General features: G+C 39.3%; 1 protein-coding gene across 1 annotated transcript; it reads right to left on the bottom strand.

Annotated features, from left to right (window-relative positions):
* Positions 1-237: 237 nt before the first annotated feature.
* On the bottom strand, positions 238-11,862 carry xbp1 (X-box binding protein 1). Its single transcript, NM_001001199.1, has 5 exons — positions 11,590-11,862; positions 8,078-8,174; positions 5,971-6,099; positions 3,861-4,024; positions 238-2,274 (listed from the first exon to the last, which is right to left on the bottom strand). The coding sequence occupies exons 1-5, from the start codon at positions 11,775-11,777 to the stop codon at positions 2,094-2,096; spliced, it is 759 nt and encodes a 252-aa protein (NP_001001199.1). The 5' UTR covers positions 11,778-11,862; the 3' UTR covers positions 238-2,093.
* Positions 11,863-21,520: the final 9,658 nt, after the last annotated feature.

The raw sequence follows: 21,520 nt of genomic DNA, 5'->3' as shown, positions 1-21,520 counted from the left end.
CACCATGGGCAGCCACGGACGCACAGCTGAATCCACTTTTGACAATTATGACATGCGCACCGCATTTTAAATTCAATCAAAAAAAAAAAAATTTAATGCTGCTTTTTTTATTTTTTTTAAGAATAACTAAATAGAGGGGCGGCAAATTTCCGGTCGGCCCCAGGCGACGAAAGCCCACGCTACGCCACTGATTCTAGCAACATGTGCCGTTACCGAAAAACCACACAAAGCAAAGAATTTTTTTTATTGCACTTTAATGGCATAGTAGTTTTAAATATTAAATGGAGAAAGCAAATTTCTTAACCTCTAAAATAAAAATGGTGGAAATATATAATCATCTCATTTACACAGTAAATTTAAAATAAAAGTCTGATCTGCAGGATACTGTGGTTCTGTACATTCCTACCCCCTGCTGGTAGAACTTTATATACAAGGACATTTGTGGATCACAACTAAAAATCTTAACAGAAAGGCAAACTTGCTGAGAATATGTCATTGCAGATACAAACAAAATCTTCTTCTTAAAATCAGCAGCAGTGTCATGTAATCTGACCCGATCTAAAGACAGTTTAATGGGAAAGCATTTAATTCGATCAAACGGAATAAAAACGTGGCAGTGAGTAACCAGAGAAGGCCAACACAATGCATTTTGCATTTATAAAGGGATGCCAGAAATGGTGGAAAAACTACAATTCCCCTTTACCTTTCAGCACCATCTTTGCTAGAAAATTGATGCTGGGATCTGTAGTTCCACCATGGATAGACTGCCATGCACCTGGTAGGTTGTGAAGCAATGATAAAGTCTGCCTTATTGGCCTCAGGTAATCACAGAAACATATGTCTATATTTGTACATTATGAACTTTAAAAAGCTGCATGTTTGAAAATACTTAATTTCCATTAATACTTGCCCTTTACTTGTTATTTCCATGAACACTTGGCAATATGTAGAATCATCCTCCCACAGCACTGTCAAAAAGTTGCTTGGATTTTATTAGTGAAAATAAACTAAGTTGTTATAGATATGAATGGCAAACAAGTTTAATCTGTGGAATGACACCTTTGTTTTGGGGGTTAATGAGCATTGAATTTTTCATGCAGACCTGTAGAGACCATGTGACAGCATCAATGACCTAGACCTAGATTTGATGGAAAACAGCACAGAAAAAAAAGAATAACTGAGATAAGGGTTGTGTGTGGCTTCCATCACTGCACACCAAAGCAGTGACAAGGATAGGCACACTGTGCCCAATTACGGAAGGGAACCACCACTGAGCGAGTTGTACTTATAAAAACAAAAATACATAAATAAATAAATATTTGCCTTTAATTGCTCGAGTTAACAAGACATAGCACTACCTTGCAAACATATTGGATTGCAAAAATGTACCTCTTGTGTTTTGGGGTACCACATTAAAAAAAAAAATGAATACAAATCAGTTTTCCAATTAATCAGATTTGTATTGTGCTCTTAGCTGACCCTTTCTGAATCACAGAATGATTTTTACCTTAAAAAAAGATAAGATGCTGGCAGATATCTGTTTCAGTTAAAGAAAGCTGCATGGCAAAGCCTAGTAACCTGGCAATACTGAAAGAAAGGGCGCAATGTACAACAATATTGGGTTTCGCACAGATGTATTTAAAAATGTACGTCGTCAAACTCTGAGCTGTGACTCCAGAAAGAAACGGCATCAACAGGAGATGAAGGACAAATGGACTGGTCCATATGGGTGCTGAGGAGGAGCTGAGGGAAAAGTTCAGTACTGAAAGAGTCTTCCCAAACCCGGTCAGAGTTCAGAGGGGAGGACAGGTCACTAAAGGGTGAAGAGCACCCTTCGTAGCCAGAGTCACTTCCTGTATCCAATATGTTTGATGATTTTTCAAGGTTGTTTTCGGAACAGGGCAAAAAGCTTTGCATTCCGAGGACAGGGACTAGGTCATCTTCTTGTGGTTCCTGTTTCACACAGGTCAGGTCTTCATTGCATGTAGGGCTGAAAGATGCTTCCTCCATTTTAACTACTATGCTGGTCTCAACGCCTAGCTCAGAGTTTTCCTCTGTGCTTAGTGGCTTGGTGTACACGTGATCGAATCGGATCAGTTCATTAATGGCCTCCAGCTTGGCTGATGGGGTCCCCACAGGAGAAGATGGGGAGGAGGATATGGAATCAGACTCTTCTCCGTTGATCTCTTCATCTGGGCTTCCAGTGAATGCTTCTTCATAGGCAAGCAACAAGTCTGAGTCCAGGCTTTCCAGAAGGCCCAACAAGAGATCAGACTGTAAAAGAGACACAAAGGCATTTACACTTTTGAAGAAGAAATAACAAAGCTGTAGTACCCAACATGGAATGCCATACTGTGCAGAAACTGTAACAAATAGGGAAAACGCGAAAGGGATACGGACACGCTTTTATAAATGATTAATATGTGAACCCGAGGACCCGATATCCTGGGGTTGGCACCCTAAATGTAATTTACTTGGAACAAGATATCTGTAAAGGCCAGGACAACAAGATGAGACTACAAGTGCATTCTGGTAATTATTCTAAATCAGTGGTGTTTTGAAACATGAGAATAATATGTCAGCTACAACTCAAAACATTTCCGTTCTTAAAATATAAAATGATACTGATAAACTTTGTATTTTATGTATCATTCTGAAGATGATAACATTTCAGAAATATGGCTCCCTGTGCAGAAAAACAGAACACGATAGAAAGACTATGGGGCATATTTATTTATGTATGATTTTTCTTCTTGTCCAACTTCAAAGTTTGCTGCAATTTACCAGGTTTTATTCTCACAGCACATCTCTTGTTTACTCAAAACTGTGAGATTTGTGAGACAAATAAGTCAAATTTTCTCCTGGTGTAAATCTCTAAAAATTCATCAATGTGTTTCCCCATACAATTGTGGATGGGCAAATTCACCATAAAGAAATCATGGTAGTTTGCAGACTGGAAAGATTTACAGCATTTTTTCCTGGCCATAAGAGAAAATAAAAAATAAAAAAAAAATTTACCAATGCAACATTCGTTGGCAAAAACTTACTCATCTTTTAATAAATTGCCAATGTCCTGGAGAATGTATGGCTTAATTTAGATGATAATATGCTTTCGTGATTTCAACGTTTATTCTTTAGTAAATATTCCCCAAAGTAAGTAAAAAGCCTGCTTATTGATAAGGTACTTCTCCCTTCAAAACATGAGAAAAGGAAGACAAACCTCTTAAAACCCAGGCTAAACAAAATGTAGGTATAGGCAGCAAGTTTTGCCATATGTTGCTATTAGCAGTGACAAACAGATAAGGGTGTTTTCAGCATGTGTTGTAGCTCTCTTCACAAAAATCTATTTTTTCGCGATACGGAAAAAACGCAGTGAAAAGCAGTGACGCAAAAAAAAAAACCCGCGTATTTTCTAAAGCCTTTATTAGCTGGGATTTGTTAAAGAAAGAAAACGCAAGAAGTCACCAGAAAAACCTCAGCAAGTAAAAGCTGGCAAATAGTTGAATAGAAGTCACTGGGAAAACTTTGGTAATTTATTTATTTTTTCAGTTTATTAATACATGCAAGTTTTTCAGCCTCATTGAAAATCAGCGGAACAATGTAATTATTTGTTTCTTTCACGCAAAAAAACGCGCCCGAGAATATATATATTTTTTTTTTTTTAAATAAGGTACGGCTCGAGGAAAAAAAAAAAAGACTTGAAAAGTCAAGTGCGTTTTGTCAGTGGGATTTTTTTCTCGCGATTGCATTTTTTCCCCGCAACGTGAATTTTAAAACACAGGGCCCTAAGTGTGCAACTCCAAAAGGTCTTTGGCAGAGCCAGAGCCTACAATGTGAATAATACAGAGACATCTGCTCACCTCAGAGTCTGAAGTGTCAGGGCTGTCAGGATCCATGTAGACACTGTCAGGTTCGGAGACATCTGGGCCTGCTCCTGCTGCAGAGGGGCACATAGTCTGAGTGCTGCGGACTCAGCGGACCCGGTCTCCGGCCTGACTTTATCTTTTCTGGACTGATTCAGCTCCTGGAAGAAAAATCCAGAAAGTAGGCAGGTTACATAGCTGTGCAAGCCAGTACAGTAACACATGCGTATGCAATACACTGTATCATTACCCAAATTACATTGGGTAAAGCAAGGCATGCAAAGGTTAACAAGCAACTCTTTACTGCAAAAACAACAGGCTTTGAGCTGTAGTTGAAATACAACCAATGAGCTGCTGCAGTATATCAGAAGTTGTAGTTCAGATGCCACAAGGCCACAAATTGGATGTCCCTTAAAGCAATTTCCTTTTGAAATCACTAGATGGGCATTGGGGGGGGGGGGGTTGAAGTTTAGACACTTCTGAAGCAGGGGAGCTGCAGTGCCTCTTCATTTACTGTAGTTCAGATAGATCAAGCTGTCAGTCTGAACAACAGGAACAGGTGATATTCAGGCCATTTGTATGGTCATCTTGAAACTGGAATTATGTTTGAGCATCACTCAGAATATCATTGAATTTAGAATGCTAGTAGGCTGTGCAGCAGAGTAATGCCAGCTGTAAATGTTATTCTGCTGATCTGCTTTCCAGTCATCTCTTTACTGCATGCAAATAAAGAGCAATCATTAGATGGCTTGGCTTCTCTTTCATGGCAGCTTGCTTGTTTACCGAGGATCAGAACTTCCTGGACAAACAAGGAAGTGCCAAGCATATATAAGTGCAGCTTGTTTGACAGGGGAGGGGTGAGCAAATAAAGTAAGTAACAGCTAGAGTCTGTGCCCACATCACATGAACACAAAGTCTGGGTTTAGTCCACTGTTCAGGTCCCCATACACGGCCGATTCTAGCTACCGAAATCGTTACCTTAGACGGATTCGGCAGCTAAATCGGCCCGTGTATGGGGACTACCGACGGGACTGTCCAACCGATATCTGGCCTGAAATCGCCCAGCTCTCGATCGGGCAGGTTAAAAAATCTAGTCGGATCGGGGACCGCATCTGCTTGTTTATGCGGTCCCCGAACCGACTTTGCCTACACCCGTCGTTATAATTTGATCGTTTGGCCCCAGGGCCACCCGTAGGTGGGGGATATCGGGAGAAGATCCGCTCGCTGGGCGACGTTGCCAAGCGAGCGGATCTTAAGGTGTATGGGGACCTTTAAGCTGGCCATACATGCACCAATATTACCATACAAAATGAGGTTTTGTACAAAATGAGGTTTTGTAGATATTCGGTGCGTATGGTGGATTAATGAGGCAAAAGCCTTGGATATCGGTTGTCTCGTCGATTGGGCAGAACAGAATATTTTGACTGGGCGCCATCAACGGCGCCCAAGTAAAAGCAGGCGTTTAGGGATGAATAGTCAGATAGGTGTAGAATTCCTATTGTTTCTACCTCCATATCAGACAATTCAGCCCTGAACATTAGTGGAGGGTACAGATGGTCGTAGGAAAAATCGTAATTGTGACGTGTATGGCCACCTTTACTTTCAATGGTAAATAGCCACAGACCCATTTATCAGTGATACCACTGTGTTCTGTGCGGTGTAAAGCTGGCCATATATTATAAAATCAGCTTATTTAGCACAGGTGCTAAACGAGTGGATCTTTCCCCAATATGCCCACTTCAGGTGGGCAATATCAGGCTGATCCAATTGTTTGGCCCTCTGGCCAACCATCAGACCATGATTGCAGCTATACAGGCTCTTAGGATGAGGACTGCATCAATCCACAGATGGAGTTGACAGGTTTTATCAGCCTGTGTATGGCCACCTGTAGAGCTCAGCAACTTTAGTATTTTTTTTTTTTTTTTAACCAAAAAGTTAAAAAAAAAAAATGGTACTCATGTAAATCTGTTTTTTTGGGTTCCATATTTAAATCTGAATAAAATGGGAAGTTTAAATAATGGCACCTAACCCAAAGAATGTACCCTGATCTTAAATAACATGGCAACCAAATATGAGCTACTGATAAATGAATTGACAAGATAATCACCTGCAATTCTTCTTCCTTCTTTACCTCCAGGGTGCTAAGGCCTAATCTTTGGCGTAGCTCCTGGTTTTCAGTCAACAAGCTGTGAGATTTTTCTCTTAAAAGTTGGTTTTCAAGCAAGAGTTTCTCATTCTGGAAGAGATCAGAGGACATTAGGGCACAATGCTGTAAATCCTCCATTTACCACCAGCAGCTCTTTGAGCTTTGAACCATGATATCAGTTTCATCTGCAGTGTATTTAGACATTTCACTGAGCACACAAGGGTAGAAAGGGCAGAGTTCTAAGGAACAGCTATTTATATGCTTCATGAATTCTGTGAAAACAGACATATAAAAGAAATCAATAAGAAAACTGCAAAGGAGCACAAGACCCAAGAAGGGCCATAGCAGGAGTAATTTGGCAGTAACTACATCTGTATGCTAAGCTCTGAGAGAAGGCTCATGGTCCTTTACAGTAAATGATTTCTACTACTTAGTAGAACAAAACACTTTTGTAAAAAGTTCCTCAGACAAAAGCAAAATATGCTTTGTCATACCCTGGATTGTGCCCCAGTAAAGAAAATAAAATGTCATTCTGGATTGTGCCCCAATACTGCACTTTTGCCACTGAACTGAAGGAAGGATTATATACCACCTGCGTGCACACTTGTTACTACAATAGTTGACAGGTTATGCAGGTAAACTTCCAATTACTATGTTTTTAAACCTTCTCCAGAATCTTGCATTTCAGCATTACAAAAGGTATAAACAAGATACAAGTGCTAACTTGCCTGTTTCAGGAGAGAAAATGTAAAACAAGAGATAAAGTGAACCAAGATAAAAGCTTTTGCCACCAGACAGGCTCTACATATTCCTGCTTTGCTTACAACCGGACAGGCAGGTATAAAAGACTAAAATAACCAACACCCCTACAGGCTAAACTGAGGCACCCGGGGGCATATTCAAGGTGGCCAAACATACTGTATTCATTCCTATTTAAATCAGTCACAACCTCCGTCTCTTCGAGGGTCAGGGTGGGGTTAGTGAATTAACACTACAAACAAAGTAGTATACAAAACTTGCTAGTACTAGAATAGGGAAAGTACTCATGCAAATGCACCACCATGGTGCACACCCTGGAAAGCAATGAGAGGACTGGTAAAACAGGAAGAGCTATGAAAGCCCAAAATATATTTTTGTTTCATGATGGTCACCAAAGTGTAGCTGAATAGATGCACTAGGGCATGTTTAGTTAAGCTAGATATGCCTGAAGTGCATTTAAAAAATAAAAAAAATAAAAATTCTAGTTTGAATTCCAGAAATATCTTAAATTTCACAGAGCAGCCAGATACACTTAAAGGGAATTATGTAGCATTTCCAAATGGTCAGCTATTTATTTCCCCTTAATATGTCACACTGTGTATGTCATTTATGTTCAGAACACTGCTTCCATGCACAGCTAATATTATTTCATGCATACCAGAGATGTTCTCCAGTAGTTTGTAAAAAAAAAAAAAAAAAAGCATACATACCCCACCCTGGGGCAGATAGAACAAGGGCTACTTCAGTACTGTTATAAAAGTAGGTTAGAAACCTTTTGGCTATTTTTATACTGAAAGGAGTCACAGTTTAATACTTTTCATCTCCATGGATCTGCTGGCTTGAGCTCTATGGAGAATCTCCCTGCTCAGTTTAACAATATAACCATTTGCGTGAATGCAGAGAAATAATGATCTAAGCATGGTCAGGTATGGGACTATTATCCAGAATGCTCCGAAACTGGGGTTTTCTGGATAAAGATAATTTGGATCTCCCTACTATAAATTTACTAAAAAATAATTTAAATAAACCCAATAGGATTGTTTTGCCTCAAATAAGGTTTTATTAAATCTCAGTTAGAACAAAGTACAAGGCATTGTTTTATTATTACAGAGAAAAAGGAAATCATTTTTAAACATTTGAATTATTTGTTATAATGGACTCTATGGGAGATAGCCTTCCTAATTCAGAGCTTTCTGGATAGCAGGTATCCAGATAACAGATCCTATACTGGTATATAATCATGCTTGTTTAATAAAAACCTGGGTATGTTTTTTAACATTAAGATGACAATGAGAAATTAGAAAATTACCTCCATTTCTAGATCTACCACTTGCTGCTCAAGTTCACTCATTCTGGCTTTTTTCCTGTCCCGAGCAGTCTGTGCTGCTACTCTGTTTTTTAGTTTTCTGGAAAAAAGTAGAAAAAAAAACAAAAAAGTTAGGTTCCTTCCAAAAGAGAGATGCAACTTTCCATACACTTTATGATATTAAGAGAGTACTAACATTTCCATCAATGTATCAAACGCACAAACAGCCCCCTGCAAGCATTATGCATATGATAAATGATATGTGCAGACACTAATATTTTCGCTATTTTCCTACCCATAGATGAAGGGAGACAGGAGAATGCAAGCACGGGGTAGTTATAGGGGGGAGTCCACAAAATAATGTATGGGCAACAGGCATGGCTTATATTTCGGGACAAACCTCTGTGATGCATAAATAGAAAAGAAACATATTGCTGGCACAGAGTGATCACAGAGTACAATTGCAGGATGTTGCATCAGAATAAGAGATAAACAGATGGTTCCACTCACTGACCAACAAGCTGTAACTGGTATGCAATGTGATGTATGCGGTACATTCCCTCCCTGCTACTGGCAGATGTGGCCCATACCAGCTAAAGGCCTGATATCCTGAGAGCAAAATTTAGCTTTAATCACTTAATGAGACTTTGGAAACCCAAAATAATAACCATTTTTCATGTATAATGAGTATATATTTCTGATCTTTGTACTGAAGAACTACAGCCCCTTTAGGTAGTATTTACTTGTGCATTCCAGTTGTTCAAATACTATTGTCTTTTGCTCCCCAATTGCAGCCCACTGTAGCAGCTGGATGGCCTCAGGCTAGACATCCTAGTTTTACATAACCCAAATTTTTACTTGCAATCCCAGTCAGACAGCAGGCACTGCATAAAGCAGCTACCGACTACAGAATTAGTAATATCTGATTGGGCTTTGGGGGTCACCATTTTGAAGGAAGCACAGTGCTAAGGAGCATTACTTGCATCAACGTACAATGGTTACCAGTTTGATATGATACATAAGGACATATATTGATCTTGCAATGGAGTAATAATGCCACTGTGGTTTTTACTAGACATTTGCTTGCATTAATTAAACTAAATGATCAAAATCCCTAATTGGTTACTGCACTTTTTTCCCTATATGAGCAAATGAGCCCCACTAATCTTTCCTAAGATTATGTTGTTGTATTTAATGCATATTTTATACATAGTGACAGATAAAGAATACCTTCATATTGGAATCAGATCCATAAATAAAGAAGAGTAAGCTGTGGAGACCATTTGAACAGCCCAAAAAGATTTCCCTTTAAACGGGAACTGTAAGGGGCATGAGTGTGAATACATTCTTGGTTATATGCAAAGTTCATTTCCTCTTTCATCGGGTATCTGATATGTCATGTGAAGATGGGACACTATTCTTAGATCATAAGACTAGCCACGGTGGCAGGTATTTTGGGCCCAAGATAAGGTAAAGTTACTATAGGCCAAGAAGGAGAAATATTAAGATTCAATATTATTGACACTAATTTTAACATTTCTTAAGGATTCTTCTAATTGGAAAAGCAGAAGAAATGAAGAGGATTACATGACTCTCCTTGAAGGTTCTGGTTTGTCTGCTAAGCAAAAAGATAAAGTTGCTAACACTTCAGTGTTCCTATTTAGTGCCACACTCCCCTGCCTGCCAAGGACAACAACTGTCACTTTCACTAACCAGTCACACTGCTGAGCAAGGACAGAGAACTTGTATATTAATGTACATTAATAATAGATTGGGATCTATGAGATTCTATAAGAGAATATTAGAAGTCTAGAGTTACATGATTTCTATAAAAGGCTAAGGCCTCCTGTGGTTATAGAACACTTTGATTACTTTATTCCTTTCATTTAACACCACATTCCTTTTTATAGGAATAAAATTAAAATGACCACCTTCCACTGAACTACAACTCTCAACATTATTTGACATCCCACATAGTATAAGGAACCATTATTCCCCAGTTCAGAGAGAGGCCCACAGGACTCTGTTGCAGGGTAAGGGATACAATTCTCCATTTGTTGCTGAACTCTACCAAAACACCCTGCATCCTCTAACTAAAGGAAATGTGGTACAGCTAAATTACTCTTCCTGCTTATGTCATATAAAGAATATCATTCAATCTGACTTAAAGTCCAACAGATTATCTTTCTGGGAAACAGGGTTAAAAACAGCCCCACTGAGCAGAAGTTACATATTGAGCAAGCCAGTTCCAGGAAGGGAACATTTAGAAAAAAAAGCCCAGTTTTACACAAACTTAATTACTCTGGCAGGAGCCTTGACGTCACTGGAGGCAGCTCCCTTTGTTGCCACGCAGGCAGGAGTAGGCAGCAGATTGCTCAGACTCCTACAGAGCAGGCATTGCAAGAATGTCATCAGTATATAGGAAAATCCCATTTAGAAAAGCAGCTTAGAGGTAATAAGACAGGGAGTAATGGGATTGTTATGGAATATAGTATTTTGCTTACACCAGTCCCTGAGAATACAGCCCTTAATAAAGCTTAATATAAACGAGAACATTAGCCAGATACATTATATTGGACTGACATATGGCTGGAAGTAGCAAGCCTCCCACTCCCCTAGGGCTCCTCTTTAGCCTCTAATATAAAAGAACTCAGCAAGGTTTAAATGGACTTAGTCTTGTACCATATGTTCCTTCTGGGCTACTTATACCATTTACAGCTGCTATTATTCTACTAAACAAGATCAATACAATCATGAATTCTAGAAAACAAGCACACAGATAATTACTGAATTCAGCAGCAGGTATCAAATGGGAAAACAGAATAATCAAACTTATACATATAAACAGCCCTATATTATATCATGGGCAGGGAATGCAACCTTTTTATATTAACACGTGGGCAGGGCTATATTATATGACAGGCAGAGACTACAATTTTATATTATATGACGGGCAGAGACTACAATTTTATATTATATGAGAGGCAGAGACTACAATTTTATATTATATGACAGACAGAGACTACATGTCTATATTATATGAGGGGCAGGGACTACAATTTTATATTATATGAGGGGCAGAGACTACATTTCTATATTATATGCGAGGAAGAGACTACAATGATATTATATGAGGGACAGGGACTAAAATAAAATAAAAGAGCAGAAAATGATTTTAAAATCTTTAAGTTTAAAGAAAGGAAATATAAAAATTGTGCAAATATCCCTTTTGCCTGGGCCCTAGCCCAGTGACATTAGGGTGAATGAAATTCCATAGACATATAAGTGATGAGCAACAAACGGCTTCCAACTGCACTACGACTCCCAGCACCCTGCCTGTTCCTGAACAATAGCACAGCTATGGGGGCAGTCAGTGTGACCAGGCAGGCAGCAGGCAATAGCAGCCAATACCCAGCACAATGTACAACCTGAGGTTCTGCAGCTGCCGTGGGCTCAATGGGTTGTAGCTACAGAGCCGCAAGCTGCACTAAATCGCAGAACCATAGCGGACGCACCTTCTGAGCGCTTTCTCCTCCGGGGTGAGGTGGGTGAGTCTCTGTCTCTTCCTGGGGGGCAGCTCATTGCTGACCGACTCCGGACTGCTCGGGCTGCTTAAGGGTAACATTACGGATCCCAAGGCGTCAACCTGCTCACACTGATTCCCGGGGATAAAGATCACTTTGGGGGCTCCCACGACCACCATGTCCAAGGGGTGCAGGGGATCCGTGGGGCAGACTGGGAGACAGGGGGACAGGGAGACAGGGAGAGGAGGAGGAGGAAGCACAGCTCTAGCCGGGTAGGAATTACTTTCAGATCTGACTCAGCGATCCATTCATATCTACCCGGCGTGTCCCCTCCCCATTGGTCCGCTTTCGTTACGTCAGTGACTGCGGCCTTGCCATTGGCCAGATGCTGCTGAAAGCTGAAGCCGGTACTGCTAGCGCCTCAGGGTGTTTGCTGCCTGCAGCTCCGGCTTGGGAGTAGCGCCCGAAAGGCACCAAGGGCAGGGCGCGTATTAAATGCAGATGTTCTATGGCTCATTAACATAGCAGCCAATACAGATGTGCGCTGCAACTGCCTGCGGCCCTTTCTGCCAGTCTGGTATGCGACTTTTAAGCTGAGACGGCCAGAGATGTTCCTCCGTCTGGGCATTCCCATTCCCACCACCGATGGGGGGGTTCAGCCTCCTGCTTACCTACACACAAACTGGATTATATTTCATTTTTTCCTTTTAGCTTTTATTAAATAGTTGAAATGTAAATCTTTTGCAGCGGGTTAAATTTTATAAAGTCAGTGGTGTAATCTGTGGCTCAGTTCTTACCGACACTGTAACCACAATGGCTCCCAAGGACTGCATCCTGGGACAATTCATAATGATTCCATGCAGTCTGTCTGCATCACAGATGGATAATTATTTGCCTGAACCAAAGCTATCAGTGCTTTCTGTGGCTTCCCTGTGAGGGGCAATTGATGCAGGGAAGTGACAGTGAGAGGGAGTCACAAAAAGCTGTCTCATTTGACACATGGTTGTGCGCTTTGCCCAATAGGGGGCCATTTGTTACATCTAGAGTGGCTTTATGTTGTCATTTCATCATGGGGAGGAAGGGACCTGTGTGGCACGTTTTGAAATGCCTTTTAGTCTCTCAATGGAATCAAATGTTTCTTGAATTGCTTTAAATTTATTTTATCTTTGTGTTGTATTATGTGGGCTTTTCTAGTATTTATCTTGGCCAGAGTATCCTGTCGGTGTGGAAATGCTGCCGAGGAAGATGGCTTTCAAGGGAGGAAGCAGAGACAATTATTGGCAGGAAATAGTGATCTCCACACTAGGGGAAATAGCAATTAGCGCCTAGAAAAAGTGTGATTAGAAGGCTTTAAATAAAAGGCCACCCTTATACAGCACAACACTACTCTGTAGACATAGGTTTATTTACTATAAGCAGGGACATAGAGGGTAGGGTACAAAGTTGCCCTAGCCCTTAAAGCCTGCTCATGGCCCACTATAATAACAGCACTGGTAAGTTATGAATGATATGCAAGTTTAGGGCATGTGAGGGAAAGCCCATACCCCACTCCACTTGTTGGCAGCATTGCCAGTCAGAGGTGGTGCCACATACAAAGAGGGGGGCAACTCTTTGCATTCCATTCCTGTTCCCAAGTAACACTCAGGAAATGCCGAGGTGTGAGTGTCTCTTGTCCAGCACAGCCGAGGTGAATGACTGGGGATGCAGAAGGCCCAAATTCCTACCCCATTCTAGTACCTACACATCATGCACTTGTGTTCATACTTTTGGGAGGATCACATGACGATATAGTGAGTGCATCTGCAGCAGATATGAAGACATTATTAGAAGAATTTCTGACAAGTGAGTAAGTGGGGTGATGCTGAGATTCCCAAGCCAAAACATTGGATTCTATTTGCCACATGCCAAAGTGTTGGTGGCACTCTTTACTCATGAGTGTTCAAACATTGAGCAGAGAACCTATGTCTTTCCCATCTCATTGTATTAATGAGTGGGCTGTTTGGGCCTGTGTGTAATTAAAATGTCAGGGCCTATTTGTAATCCTAGTCTGGAGCTGCCACTGGCTTGTTCCAGTGAATAACTAGTGCAGGATCTCCTCTCTGTACTTACTGTGTACGGATGAAAACAATGATTTTTCAAGAAGTCAGATACCTATTCAGTTTTCATTTACCCTTACATATATCTCAACTTTCCAGTTGCATTTGCACCTTTGTGGGTTCTAAAAAGGGATCAGTATTTCCCCAGTACATACTGTATTTCATACTAAATATGCAAGGAACAAATTCCATTATGCATGTGAAATACAATATGTCCATTCATGTCTGACATTTGCAAGCAAACGCACCTTTTCTAGGGAATTTGCAACTTCAGAAACACAGGAAAACAAAGGCACTGGTCTGCATAAATTTATATGGCGACTGCTTCCGACAGTGCACTTATGTCAAAAGAAATGGATGGTATTATTTTACAACCAGTCTTCTGTATGAACAGAACTTTGTATTTCTTCACATTTGCATTCATACATAAAGATGGAAGCATCCATGCTGCAAATGTTAGAAGGGAGGTAAACCTCAAAAATGAAATGTTGCCTAATGAAAGCAAATGGAACTTTCCAATATTGGTTAAATATGTTTGGTTATTTGCTAGCGTAAATGTAATTGCATTTGAAAGAAACATTTTTTTTTATCTCTGGAAACAAAGTAGCCTTGCACGCTTACAGGTCTATTAAAAGTTGTCTTCTGATACCTTGTTTCAAAATTCAGTACCACCGTGGCAGAGAACAGAAAGTGAAAGACAGATGTTGCTTTCAATAATCTTTATACAGTGTATTCCAAAAATGGGAAATTCAGTGCTTAAAATTCTATTTCTTGTGTATTCATGTTAAAATAAATTGAAGATGATCCCTATCCATAAACAGGGTATAGCTTTGATTTCTTATGCAGATAAGGGTTAACATTTCTTGTGCCAGAAAATGTTCTTTTTCATTTACACTGTACAAAATACTTAAGTGTTGTGATAATGTGCAGATTGTAATGGAAGAATAAATGCAAACACCTACAGCACTTATACTGCATTTGCCTATTTGTGTCTGTAAGTTACCCTCCCATATAGATTGTAAGCTCTACGGGCCAGGGACTTCCATCCTCTTGTGTCCTCGACTCTTAACTTATTGCAGCTGTATTTATCTTGTATCTATCTGTATTTATTGTTGTACTTTGTATTTATCTATTATTATCTTATTAACACCATGTTTGTATTAATGTATTCTACTGTACAGCGCTGCATACATAAGTAGCGCTTTATAAATAAAGATATACATACATACATACAAACAGCGTGACTTCCTTCACAATCTGCCCTTCTTAGAAGGTTTTCCGTGTCTTGCATCATAGGGTAATGACATGTTGTGGAACTGGATAAAACATGCCAGCACAACTTTTACAAAATTTTATACAATTGGTACCTATCCCCCATAAAGTTGTCACAGATTTATCCAGGAACTGTTAGTACTTGTTGGAGATGTAACAAAGAAATAGGAAATATGTTACACAAATGGTGGTCCTGTTCTGCTATCCAATCCTTCTAGACTGCAGCATTTTCTCTGATATAGAATTACATCTCACAAGATTTTGTTTTATCTCCGGTGTTTTTAAACATTTATGACAAAATTCCTAACAAAGCTCTGGAAATAGTAATTTTTCAATTTTGAAATACAGTCAGACTTTTAATTGCTAGAAATTGGAAAAAACAGGATGTTCCAAACATTTCCCAACTGATTAAAGAAATTGGCAGTAATATAGAATATGAAATGGCAATCCCAAGAAATATTTCTGAACCAAGATTCATACAGGAAGCTCAAAAAATATGGAAGAACATTTCTGGTGTCGATACTCTATAGTTATATGTGATGGGTCTGAGGTTTTTTTTTTTGGTTTGGGAGCTACTGTTTGAAATTTTTATTTGTTAAGTTACAATGTTTTACTTTTCTCTTTGCAGATGTTGATAAAGTAAGCTGTGTAATTATTATGGTTTACGGGTATTGTTAAAACTAATAAAAAGTAAGTGGAAAAAAAACATGCCAGCACAGTTTGGGGAACAGTTCATTTCAAATTCTTAGGCTGTGTTGCCAGTAAAAGTGGGTGGAGTGGAAAATGCAATAGAAACATTACCAGCGATAAAAATAATAATTTCAGTTTTATGTGCAATGTTCCGCATTCCGCACTGCAGGGAGTGGAAGACCAAAATATACCAACATCAGCCTACAATATACAATGTTGTAACAAGCAACATCAGTTTTATAACAGTTACAATTGAAATATATAATATAATTTGAGCAAAAATTGAAATATTGAAATAACAATGGCATGAGGGATGTCCAATATGAAAGATTAGGGCTGTCCCACTGGAAGACCAGTGGCAAATCGGAAACCTTCAAGATATTTTATGGCTATAGCCTGTTTAAGCGTTGCCTGAGCTTCATTCTATGGAACAATCTTTTAATTTAATAAGCAATCATGTAGCAATTGGATGACTGTCAAACTACATGAAAACAAGGGCAGAGAAATTATTCTGCTTAGTATGTCTCACTTCTTTGTCAGCATGCTATGCTCTATTGTGTAATACTACATACTTTGTTGTGTAATATTTGCTGTTTTTTGCCTATTTAATCAACCCACATTGTTCATAACCAGTGATCACAAGAGAAATAATCAAAACAATACAGGAATACTGCCCCATCTTCCTCAAGATTGGGCAATAAACTCACACATTTGAAGGTTATTCCCCAACCACATGGCCCATTTGGGACAATCAGCTCCATTGTGGTTGTATTAGAAACTGACCCTCCAATATGACTGCAGTAAGGGCTGCCTTGTGCAGCAATGTGCTGACCGTTTTGCAAAAAACATTCAAATCAACTAGATTCTTTGAACAGCACAAGAACACATTATATTGTTCCTTGCCTTACAGTATAGTAAAAAAAAACATTTATACAATCTGTGCTCCCTCAAAGTCTGCCCATCTTAGTCACATACAATACACATTACAAATTTACAGTGAATAAAAGTAACTGCATGGGGTCCCATTTGGATGCTTGAGCATTGCCTTTCTCTGCAGCCGGAAAACACGGCACCCAAGTACTCAAAAGAACCCCCCATTGGCTTGCATTGTAATTTGTCTACCTAACAGTCTATCTGGCAAGTGATTGAAATAGCTTTCAGCCATTATTTGGGCTGCTTAAAAATAGGGTGCTCAGTAACCCAATAATGGTCCATTACCATAAGTGTTGGTTGTAGGTTGGTTTAAATAAGGTTTCAAGTTATTTGTATGCTGATAAGTGTTTGTGTTGCAGATATACAGGTTGCAGGTAGGTTGCAGGAGTGTCTAGCTGTGTAATCCAGTTAACAATTGGCATTGTAGTTAATCTGAATTAATCATATGGATTCAGTGTAATGACATGGATCAGGGGGTAGGAAAGTTAATTATTCGGACCTCATGGGAATCCTCTCACATTGGGTGTGGTACTTTTAGTGAGAACATCACCAAATTGGCCTCCTCCAAAGCCTAAATGGACAGTTTACAGATTACCATTGTTTTGTAACACTGAGAAAAAAACACATTGTAAACAATGTACAAATTAATCTTTTACAGGAATTAGGCTAATTATTCTGCATTTGATCTTGGTGCAAGATAGGGCAGAGGTTGTGGGTGCAAATCTAAATAGCCATCATTATGAATACAGTGTCATTTTAATCCTGTGTTAAAAAATATTTTTAACATGTGAACTATGCCATAGAATCATCAGAAAAACACATTTTATTGTCTTGACTGAGTTGTTTCTCGAGTAAATAAATATATATGGTGTAGAAACATATCATTTGATTAGTTTACTCCCCTGCTTTCTGTGGCTGTTTAGTTGTATTTTCAGTTCAGTGTTTTGGAGCTGAAATATACCAAACTGGAGTTCCCTATTAAAGTCAGTTGGAAGTGTCAATGTGCGGTTTCACAGGAAATACAAAGTGAAAAAAATGTAATTCTAAGCAAAATACACAAGCAATAGATATGCCATAATATATGCTAAAGAAAACAGTTTCTATCTGTATATTCCCTGCTCTCCTTTGCCTGACTATCATATCATTGGTACATTGGTAACCAGTTCTCCTCCAGCCAGGATTCGTATCGGATCACATTGATGGGATACAGGCAGTTGGGATGAAGAGCTGACACGCTCCTCATCCCGCAGGGTTTTTTAAACCCGCCATCTGGCTGATTTTAAATGTAAATGTACCTTTAATTATTATCAATATATTTTCACAATTTGCTTGGAATTACATTTTCTTTGTAAAATTTATTATTTGGGTAGCCAGCCCTTTTAACTGGCCCTATTTATTGACAGAATATGAATTTAAAACTGATCATTTATAGGAACGGATTTATCTAACATCTAACTGTTATCAGTTTCATATTTTCACCTATTTACCTAAACTTTTCCAACTGTCAAGGACATTTTGCTGCCAGTCAAGAAAGTTTTTAAAGAACAGATCAAACCTAAAACTATGTCTGTTTGTCAGAATGTGTTCAATGGCTTTCAGTAGTCAAACCCTGCCCTTCTATCACCTATCTCTACTATCATCTGTCTGAATCCCTAAATCTAAAACCCTCAGTAATGTTTTACTAAGTGGTAACTAACAATTGACCTGAAGTCTATGGAAATCTAATGACAAGCAGATAAGTAGAAAGGCAAAGGTGATACCACAGAATAAGCAATGGTGTAATGCAGGGGTACCCAACCTTTTTTACTCATGAGCCACAGTGACATGGAGGAGCCAAATAAGGGCTGTGATTGGCTATTAGGCAGCCTCTATGCATCCTATCAGCTTACAGTGGGTTTTATTTGGTAGGAAATCTTGTTTTTACTCAACCAAAACTTGCCCCCAAGTCAGGAATTCAAAAATAACTCCCTGGTTTGGGGGCACTGAGAGCAACATCCAAGGGATTGGGGAGCAACATGTTGCTCATGAGCCACTGGTTGGGGATCACTGGTGTAATGACTGGATGAAAACTGTAACATTTCACAGACTTAATATTTACATCCATTTACCTGTCAAGGCTGGATGTTGTCATTAAGCAACAGCTTTACTGATTTATTCTTTTTTTTTTTCTTACTATGAGAAATACAGCAAATTCAATTTCTGCCTGGGGTATATATTTTCTGCTTTGTAGTGCATTGTATAAATAATTATTTATTCTTGCCTGATTAGCTGTTTTTCTCTAATAAGATTTTTTGCAGTTGATGTTAACTAACCCAGAATAAATACAATGTTACATTGAAGCCATTGTGCTTCAAATGATTGAAAGACCCATTGTCTAGAAAGACTGAGGTCCTATGTATTTTGCATCCCTTACTGGAAAAAATATCTTTTAATCCATTGAATTCTAGCAGTAGACAAGACAAGCATTTTCTTAAACCAAGAATCAAAAACTCTGTGTTTTTACAGTAAACTGCTCAAGATATAATAAGGGATTGGGATTGGGATTGTCTTTATAAATTACCTTCTAAATGGGGTGGAAGGTGTTGGCATGGATAACCTGCTCAAAAGATTAAATGGATAAGAAAGGCAGGTGAATTTACCTGGTAATGTCATGCTGTGCATTCCTCCCTAAGGGCAAGGCTGCACGAGTGTTTTTATGTCATATTTTTAAAAAAATAAGCTAATAAAGCCACATGCAGCCGATGATGTGCATTTCTCAGCCAAATGTAGTGTGGTAAGGTAATATTTACTAATATGTATAGGTAGTGTGTCTGCTACCATGTGAATCCCGTGTTGATCTATGGTAGGGATTTTTATAAGCATATTGGTGTTTCCGCAGAAAAATGCATATGATAGCGTAGCCTGAAGGATGTTGGTTTGTTTGCTGCGTATCCCATCATTGCTATGAGGGCTGCATTTTATGCTTATTTATGCTCAAATCCACGTTTCTAAAAATGCAACATAAACACCTTGTGTGCCCCTCTTCACCTTTGAGTTAAGTATGATGTAGAGAGTAATATTTGCAATTGGTCTTCATTTTTTATTATTTGTAGTTTTTTAATTATGGAGTTATAACAGCTATCTGGTTGCTAGGGTCCAAATTACCTTAGCAACCAGGGAGTAGTTTGAATGACAGAGCAGTCTTTTTTGGATGCTGGGGTTAGTGACTGCGCAGTTATGCGCATGGTTGCATCATATGTGGCCGCAGGGTCAGATTGGGGGGTGCAGGGGGCCCTGCAGTTGCCCCCGTCAACCGCGTCCCCTAATCCCCCCCTAACCCCCAGAAGGCCCCCCACCCGATGTCCTCCAGTGAGCCTCGTAAGTTTAACGTGTCAGGGGAGGAACGGTTGGGCAGGGGGAGCTCTGGGTCTGGCCCGCTGGGGCCCACCGGGATTTATGCAAGTCTTCCCCTCAACACTTTGTAACAACTGCCGGGATCAAAGGGGGCCTGTTGCAACACAGCCCACGGTCTGTCACTGGTCTGTGGCCCAGTGGTTGGGGACCCCTGAGGTTGAGGACTGGGTAACGAAAAGTAACTAAAAGATTAAATATCTGAGCACTTTTGCCCCTTTCATACTAACGATCACTTATAATTAGGGACACCTTAAAAATGCACTCTGCTATTTTGAAATATATGCAGCACTGTGTTAGCTCCTTAACAAAAGTTGGTACCCTATCAGTCACAGTAGTGAAAGTGATGGGATCTCTCTGAATTGTTCTCTATAAGCATGTCATTTCTGGAGAAAGAACAGAAAATGGGTAAATGATATTTGACATTTACTTGCTTATTTTTGGGCTAATGATTAAACGACAAATGAATGACAAATGTCTCTGGCACATTTAGGCCTAGAGCCAGCCTTAAAGTAAATATTTATTTTGCAAGACTTTCTGGTGTATTTCAGGTTAAAGTGGGTGGGTGGATATGAGCAGTTAGAAGTGGGTCACTTACATTTCATAATACAATCCAAATAGAATCCATAATTTCATAAGCCAAATAGAAAACTCCAACACAAGAATTTATTTAATAGCCTGCAGGAAATATGAGCTTGTTTGTCAAATATGAGCTTGTTAGGGACTAAAATATGGTTGATTTTTATTTACAAATTATGGAACATATATAACTGCTCAGCTTTTTTCATGCTAATGAGTTGACCAAAAAACAGAAACTCAGAAACTTCACTTTATCCATATTCGTAGTATGTTTTTAACCAGTATTTATAGGGTGTAAGTTTCACTGTAGAGATTATGTAAAGACACAGAATAAGCTTCATTAAACCTTTCAACATATAAAATAGCAGGTGGGGCCCTTAAGTATACTTCTCTTTAGTGATTTCAGGTCAAGTACTAGTGAGGGAGCGGCCTATGTTAAATTTGCCCTTGAGCTATGCAGTGTCTGGTCACTTTGTATTTCAGCAACTCCTGCAAGGTGTAGGTGTATGTTACTAATGCAGGCTTGGTAAGGGAACAATGCATGTCTTTTGTATTTTTGTCTTTACAGAGGTTATCCTGGTGCTGGGATGCTAAAACATGGATATCTATACCTTGGAAACACTGCTACAAAATGTTTGTGTGCACTGACAAATGGTCACTCTAGGCTAGAAATGCTAGCCACAGCTTAGATTTCACTTAGTCAAGTCATTAGCAGAGTCTCTACCAGAGCTTTACAGAGCCTGAGATCTGCACAGAAATAAATTAAATCCATTATTACCATTCTGAAACACTGGCTTCTTTCTTGAAAGTGGTAATTATGGAACTAGAGGACATTTTTTGTCGGGTTTTAAGACTAACATTAAACTCTTCCAGACACAGACATAACAAATGCTTTCATAATGTCAGCTTGTTATATGAATGATTTGCTGTTGTACCCTCTGAATGGCCATGTATATGACAAG

This window comes from Xenopus tropicalis, chromosome 1 (assembly GCF_000004195.4).
Source record: "Xenopus tropicalis strain Nigerian chromosome 1, UCB_Xtro_10.0, whole genome shotgun sequence".
Lineage (NCBI taxonomy): Eukaryota > Metazoa > Chordata > Amphibia > Anura > Pipidae > Xenopus > Xenopus tropicalis.
This window is presented reverse-complemented; position numbering and strand designations above follow the sequence as displayed.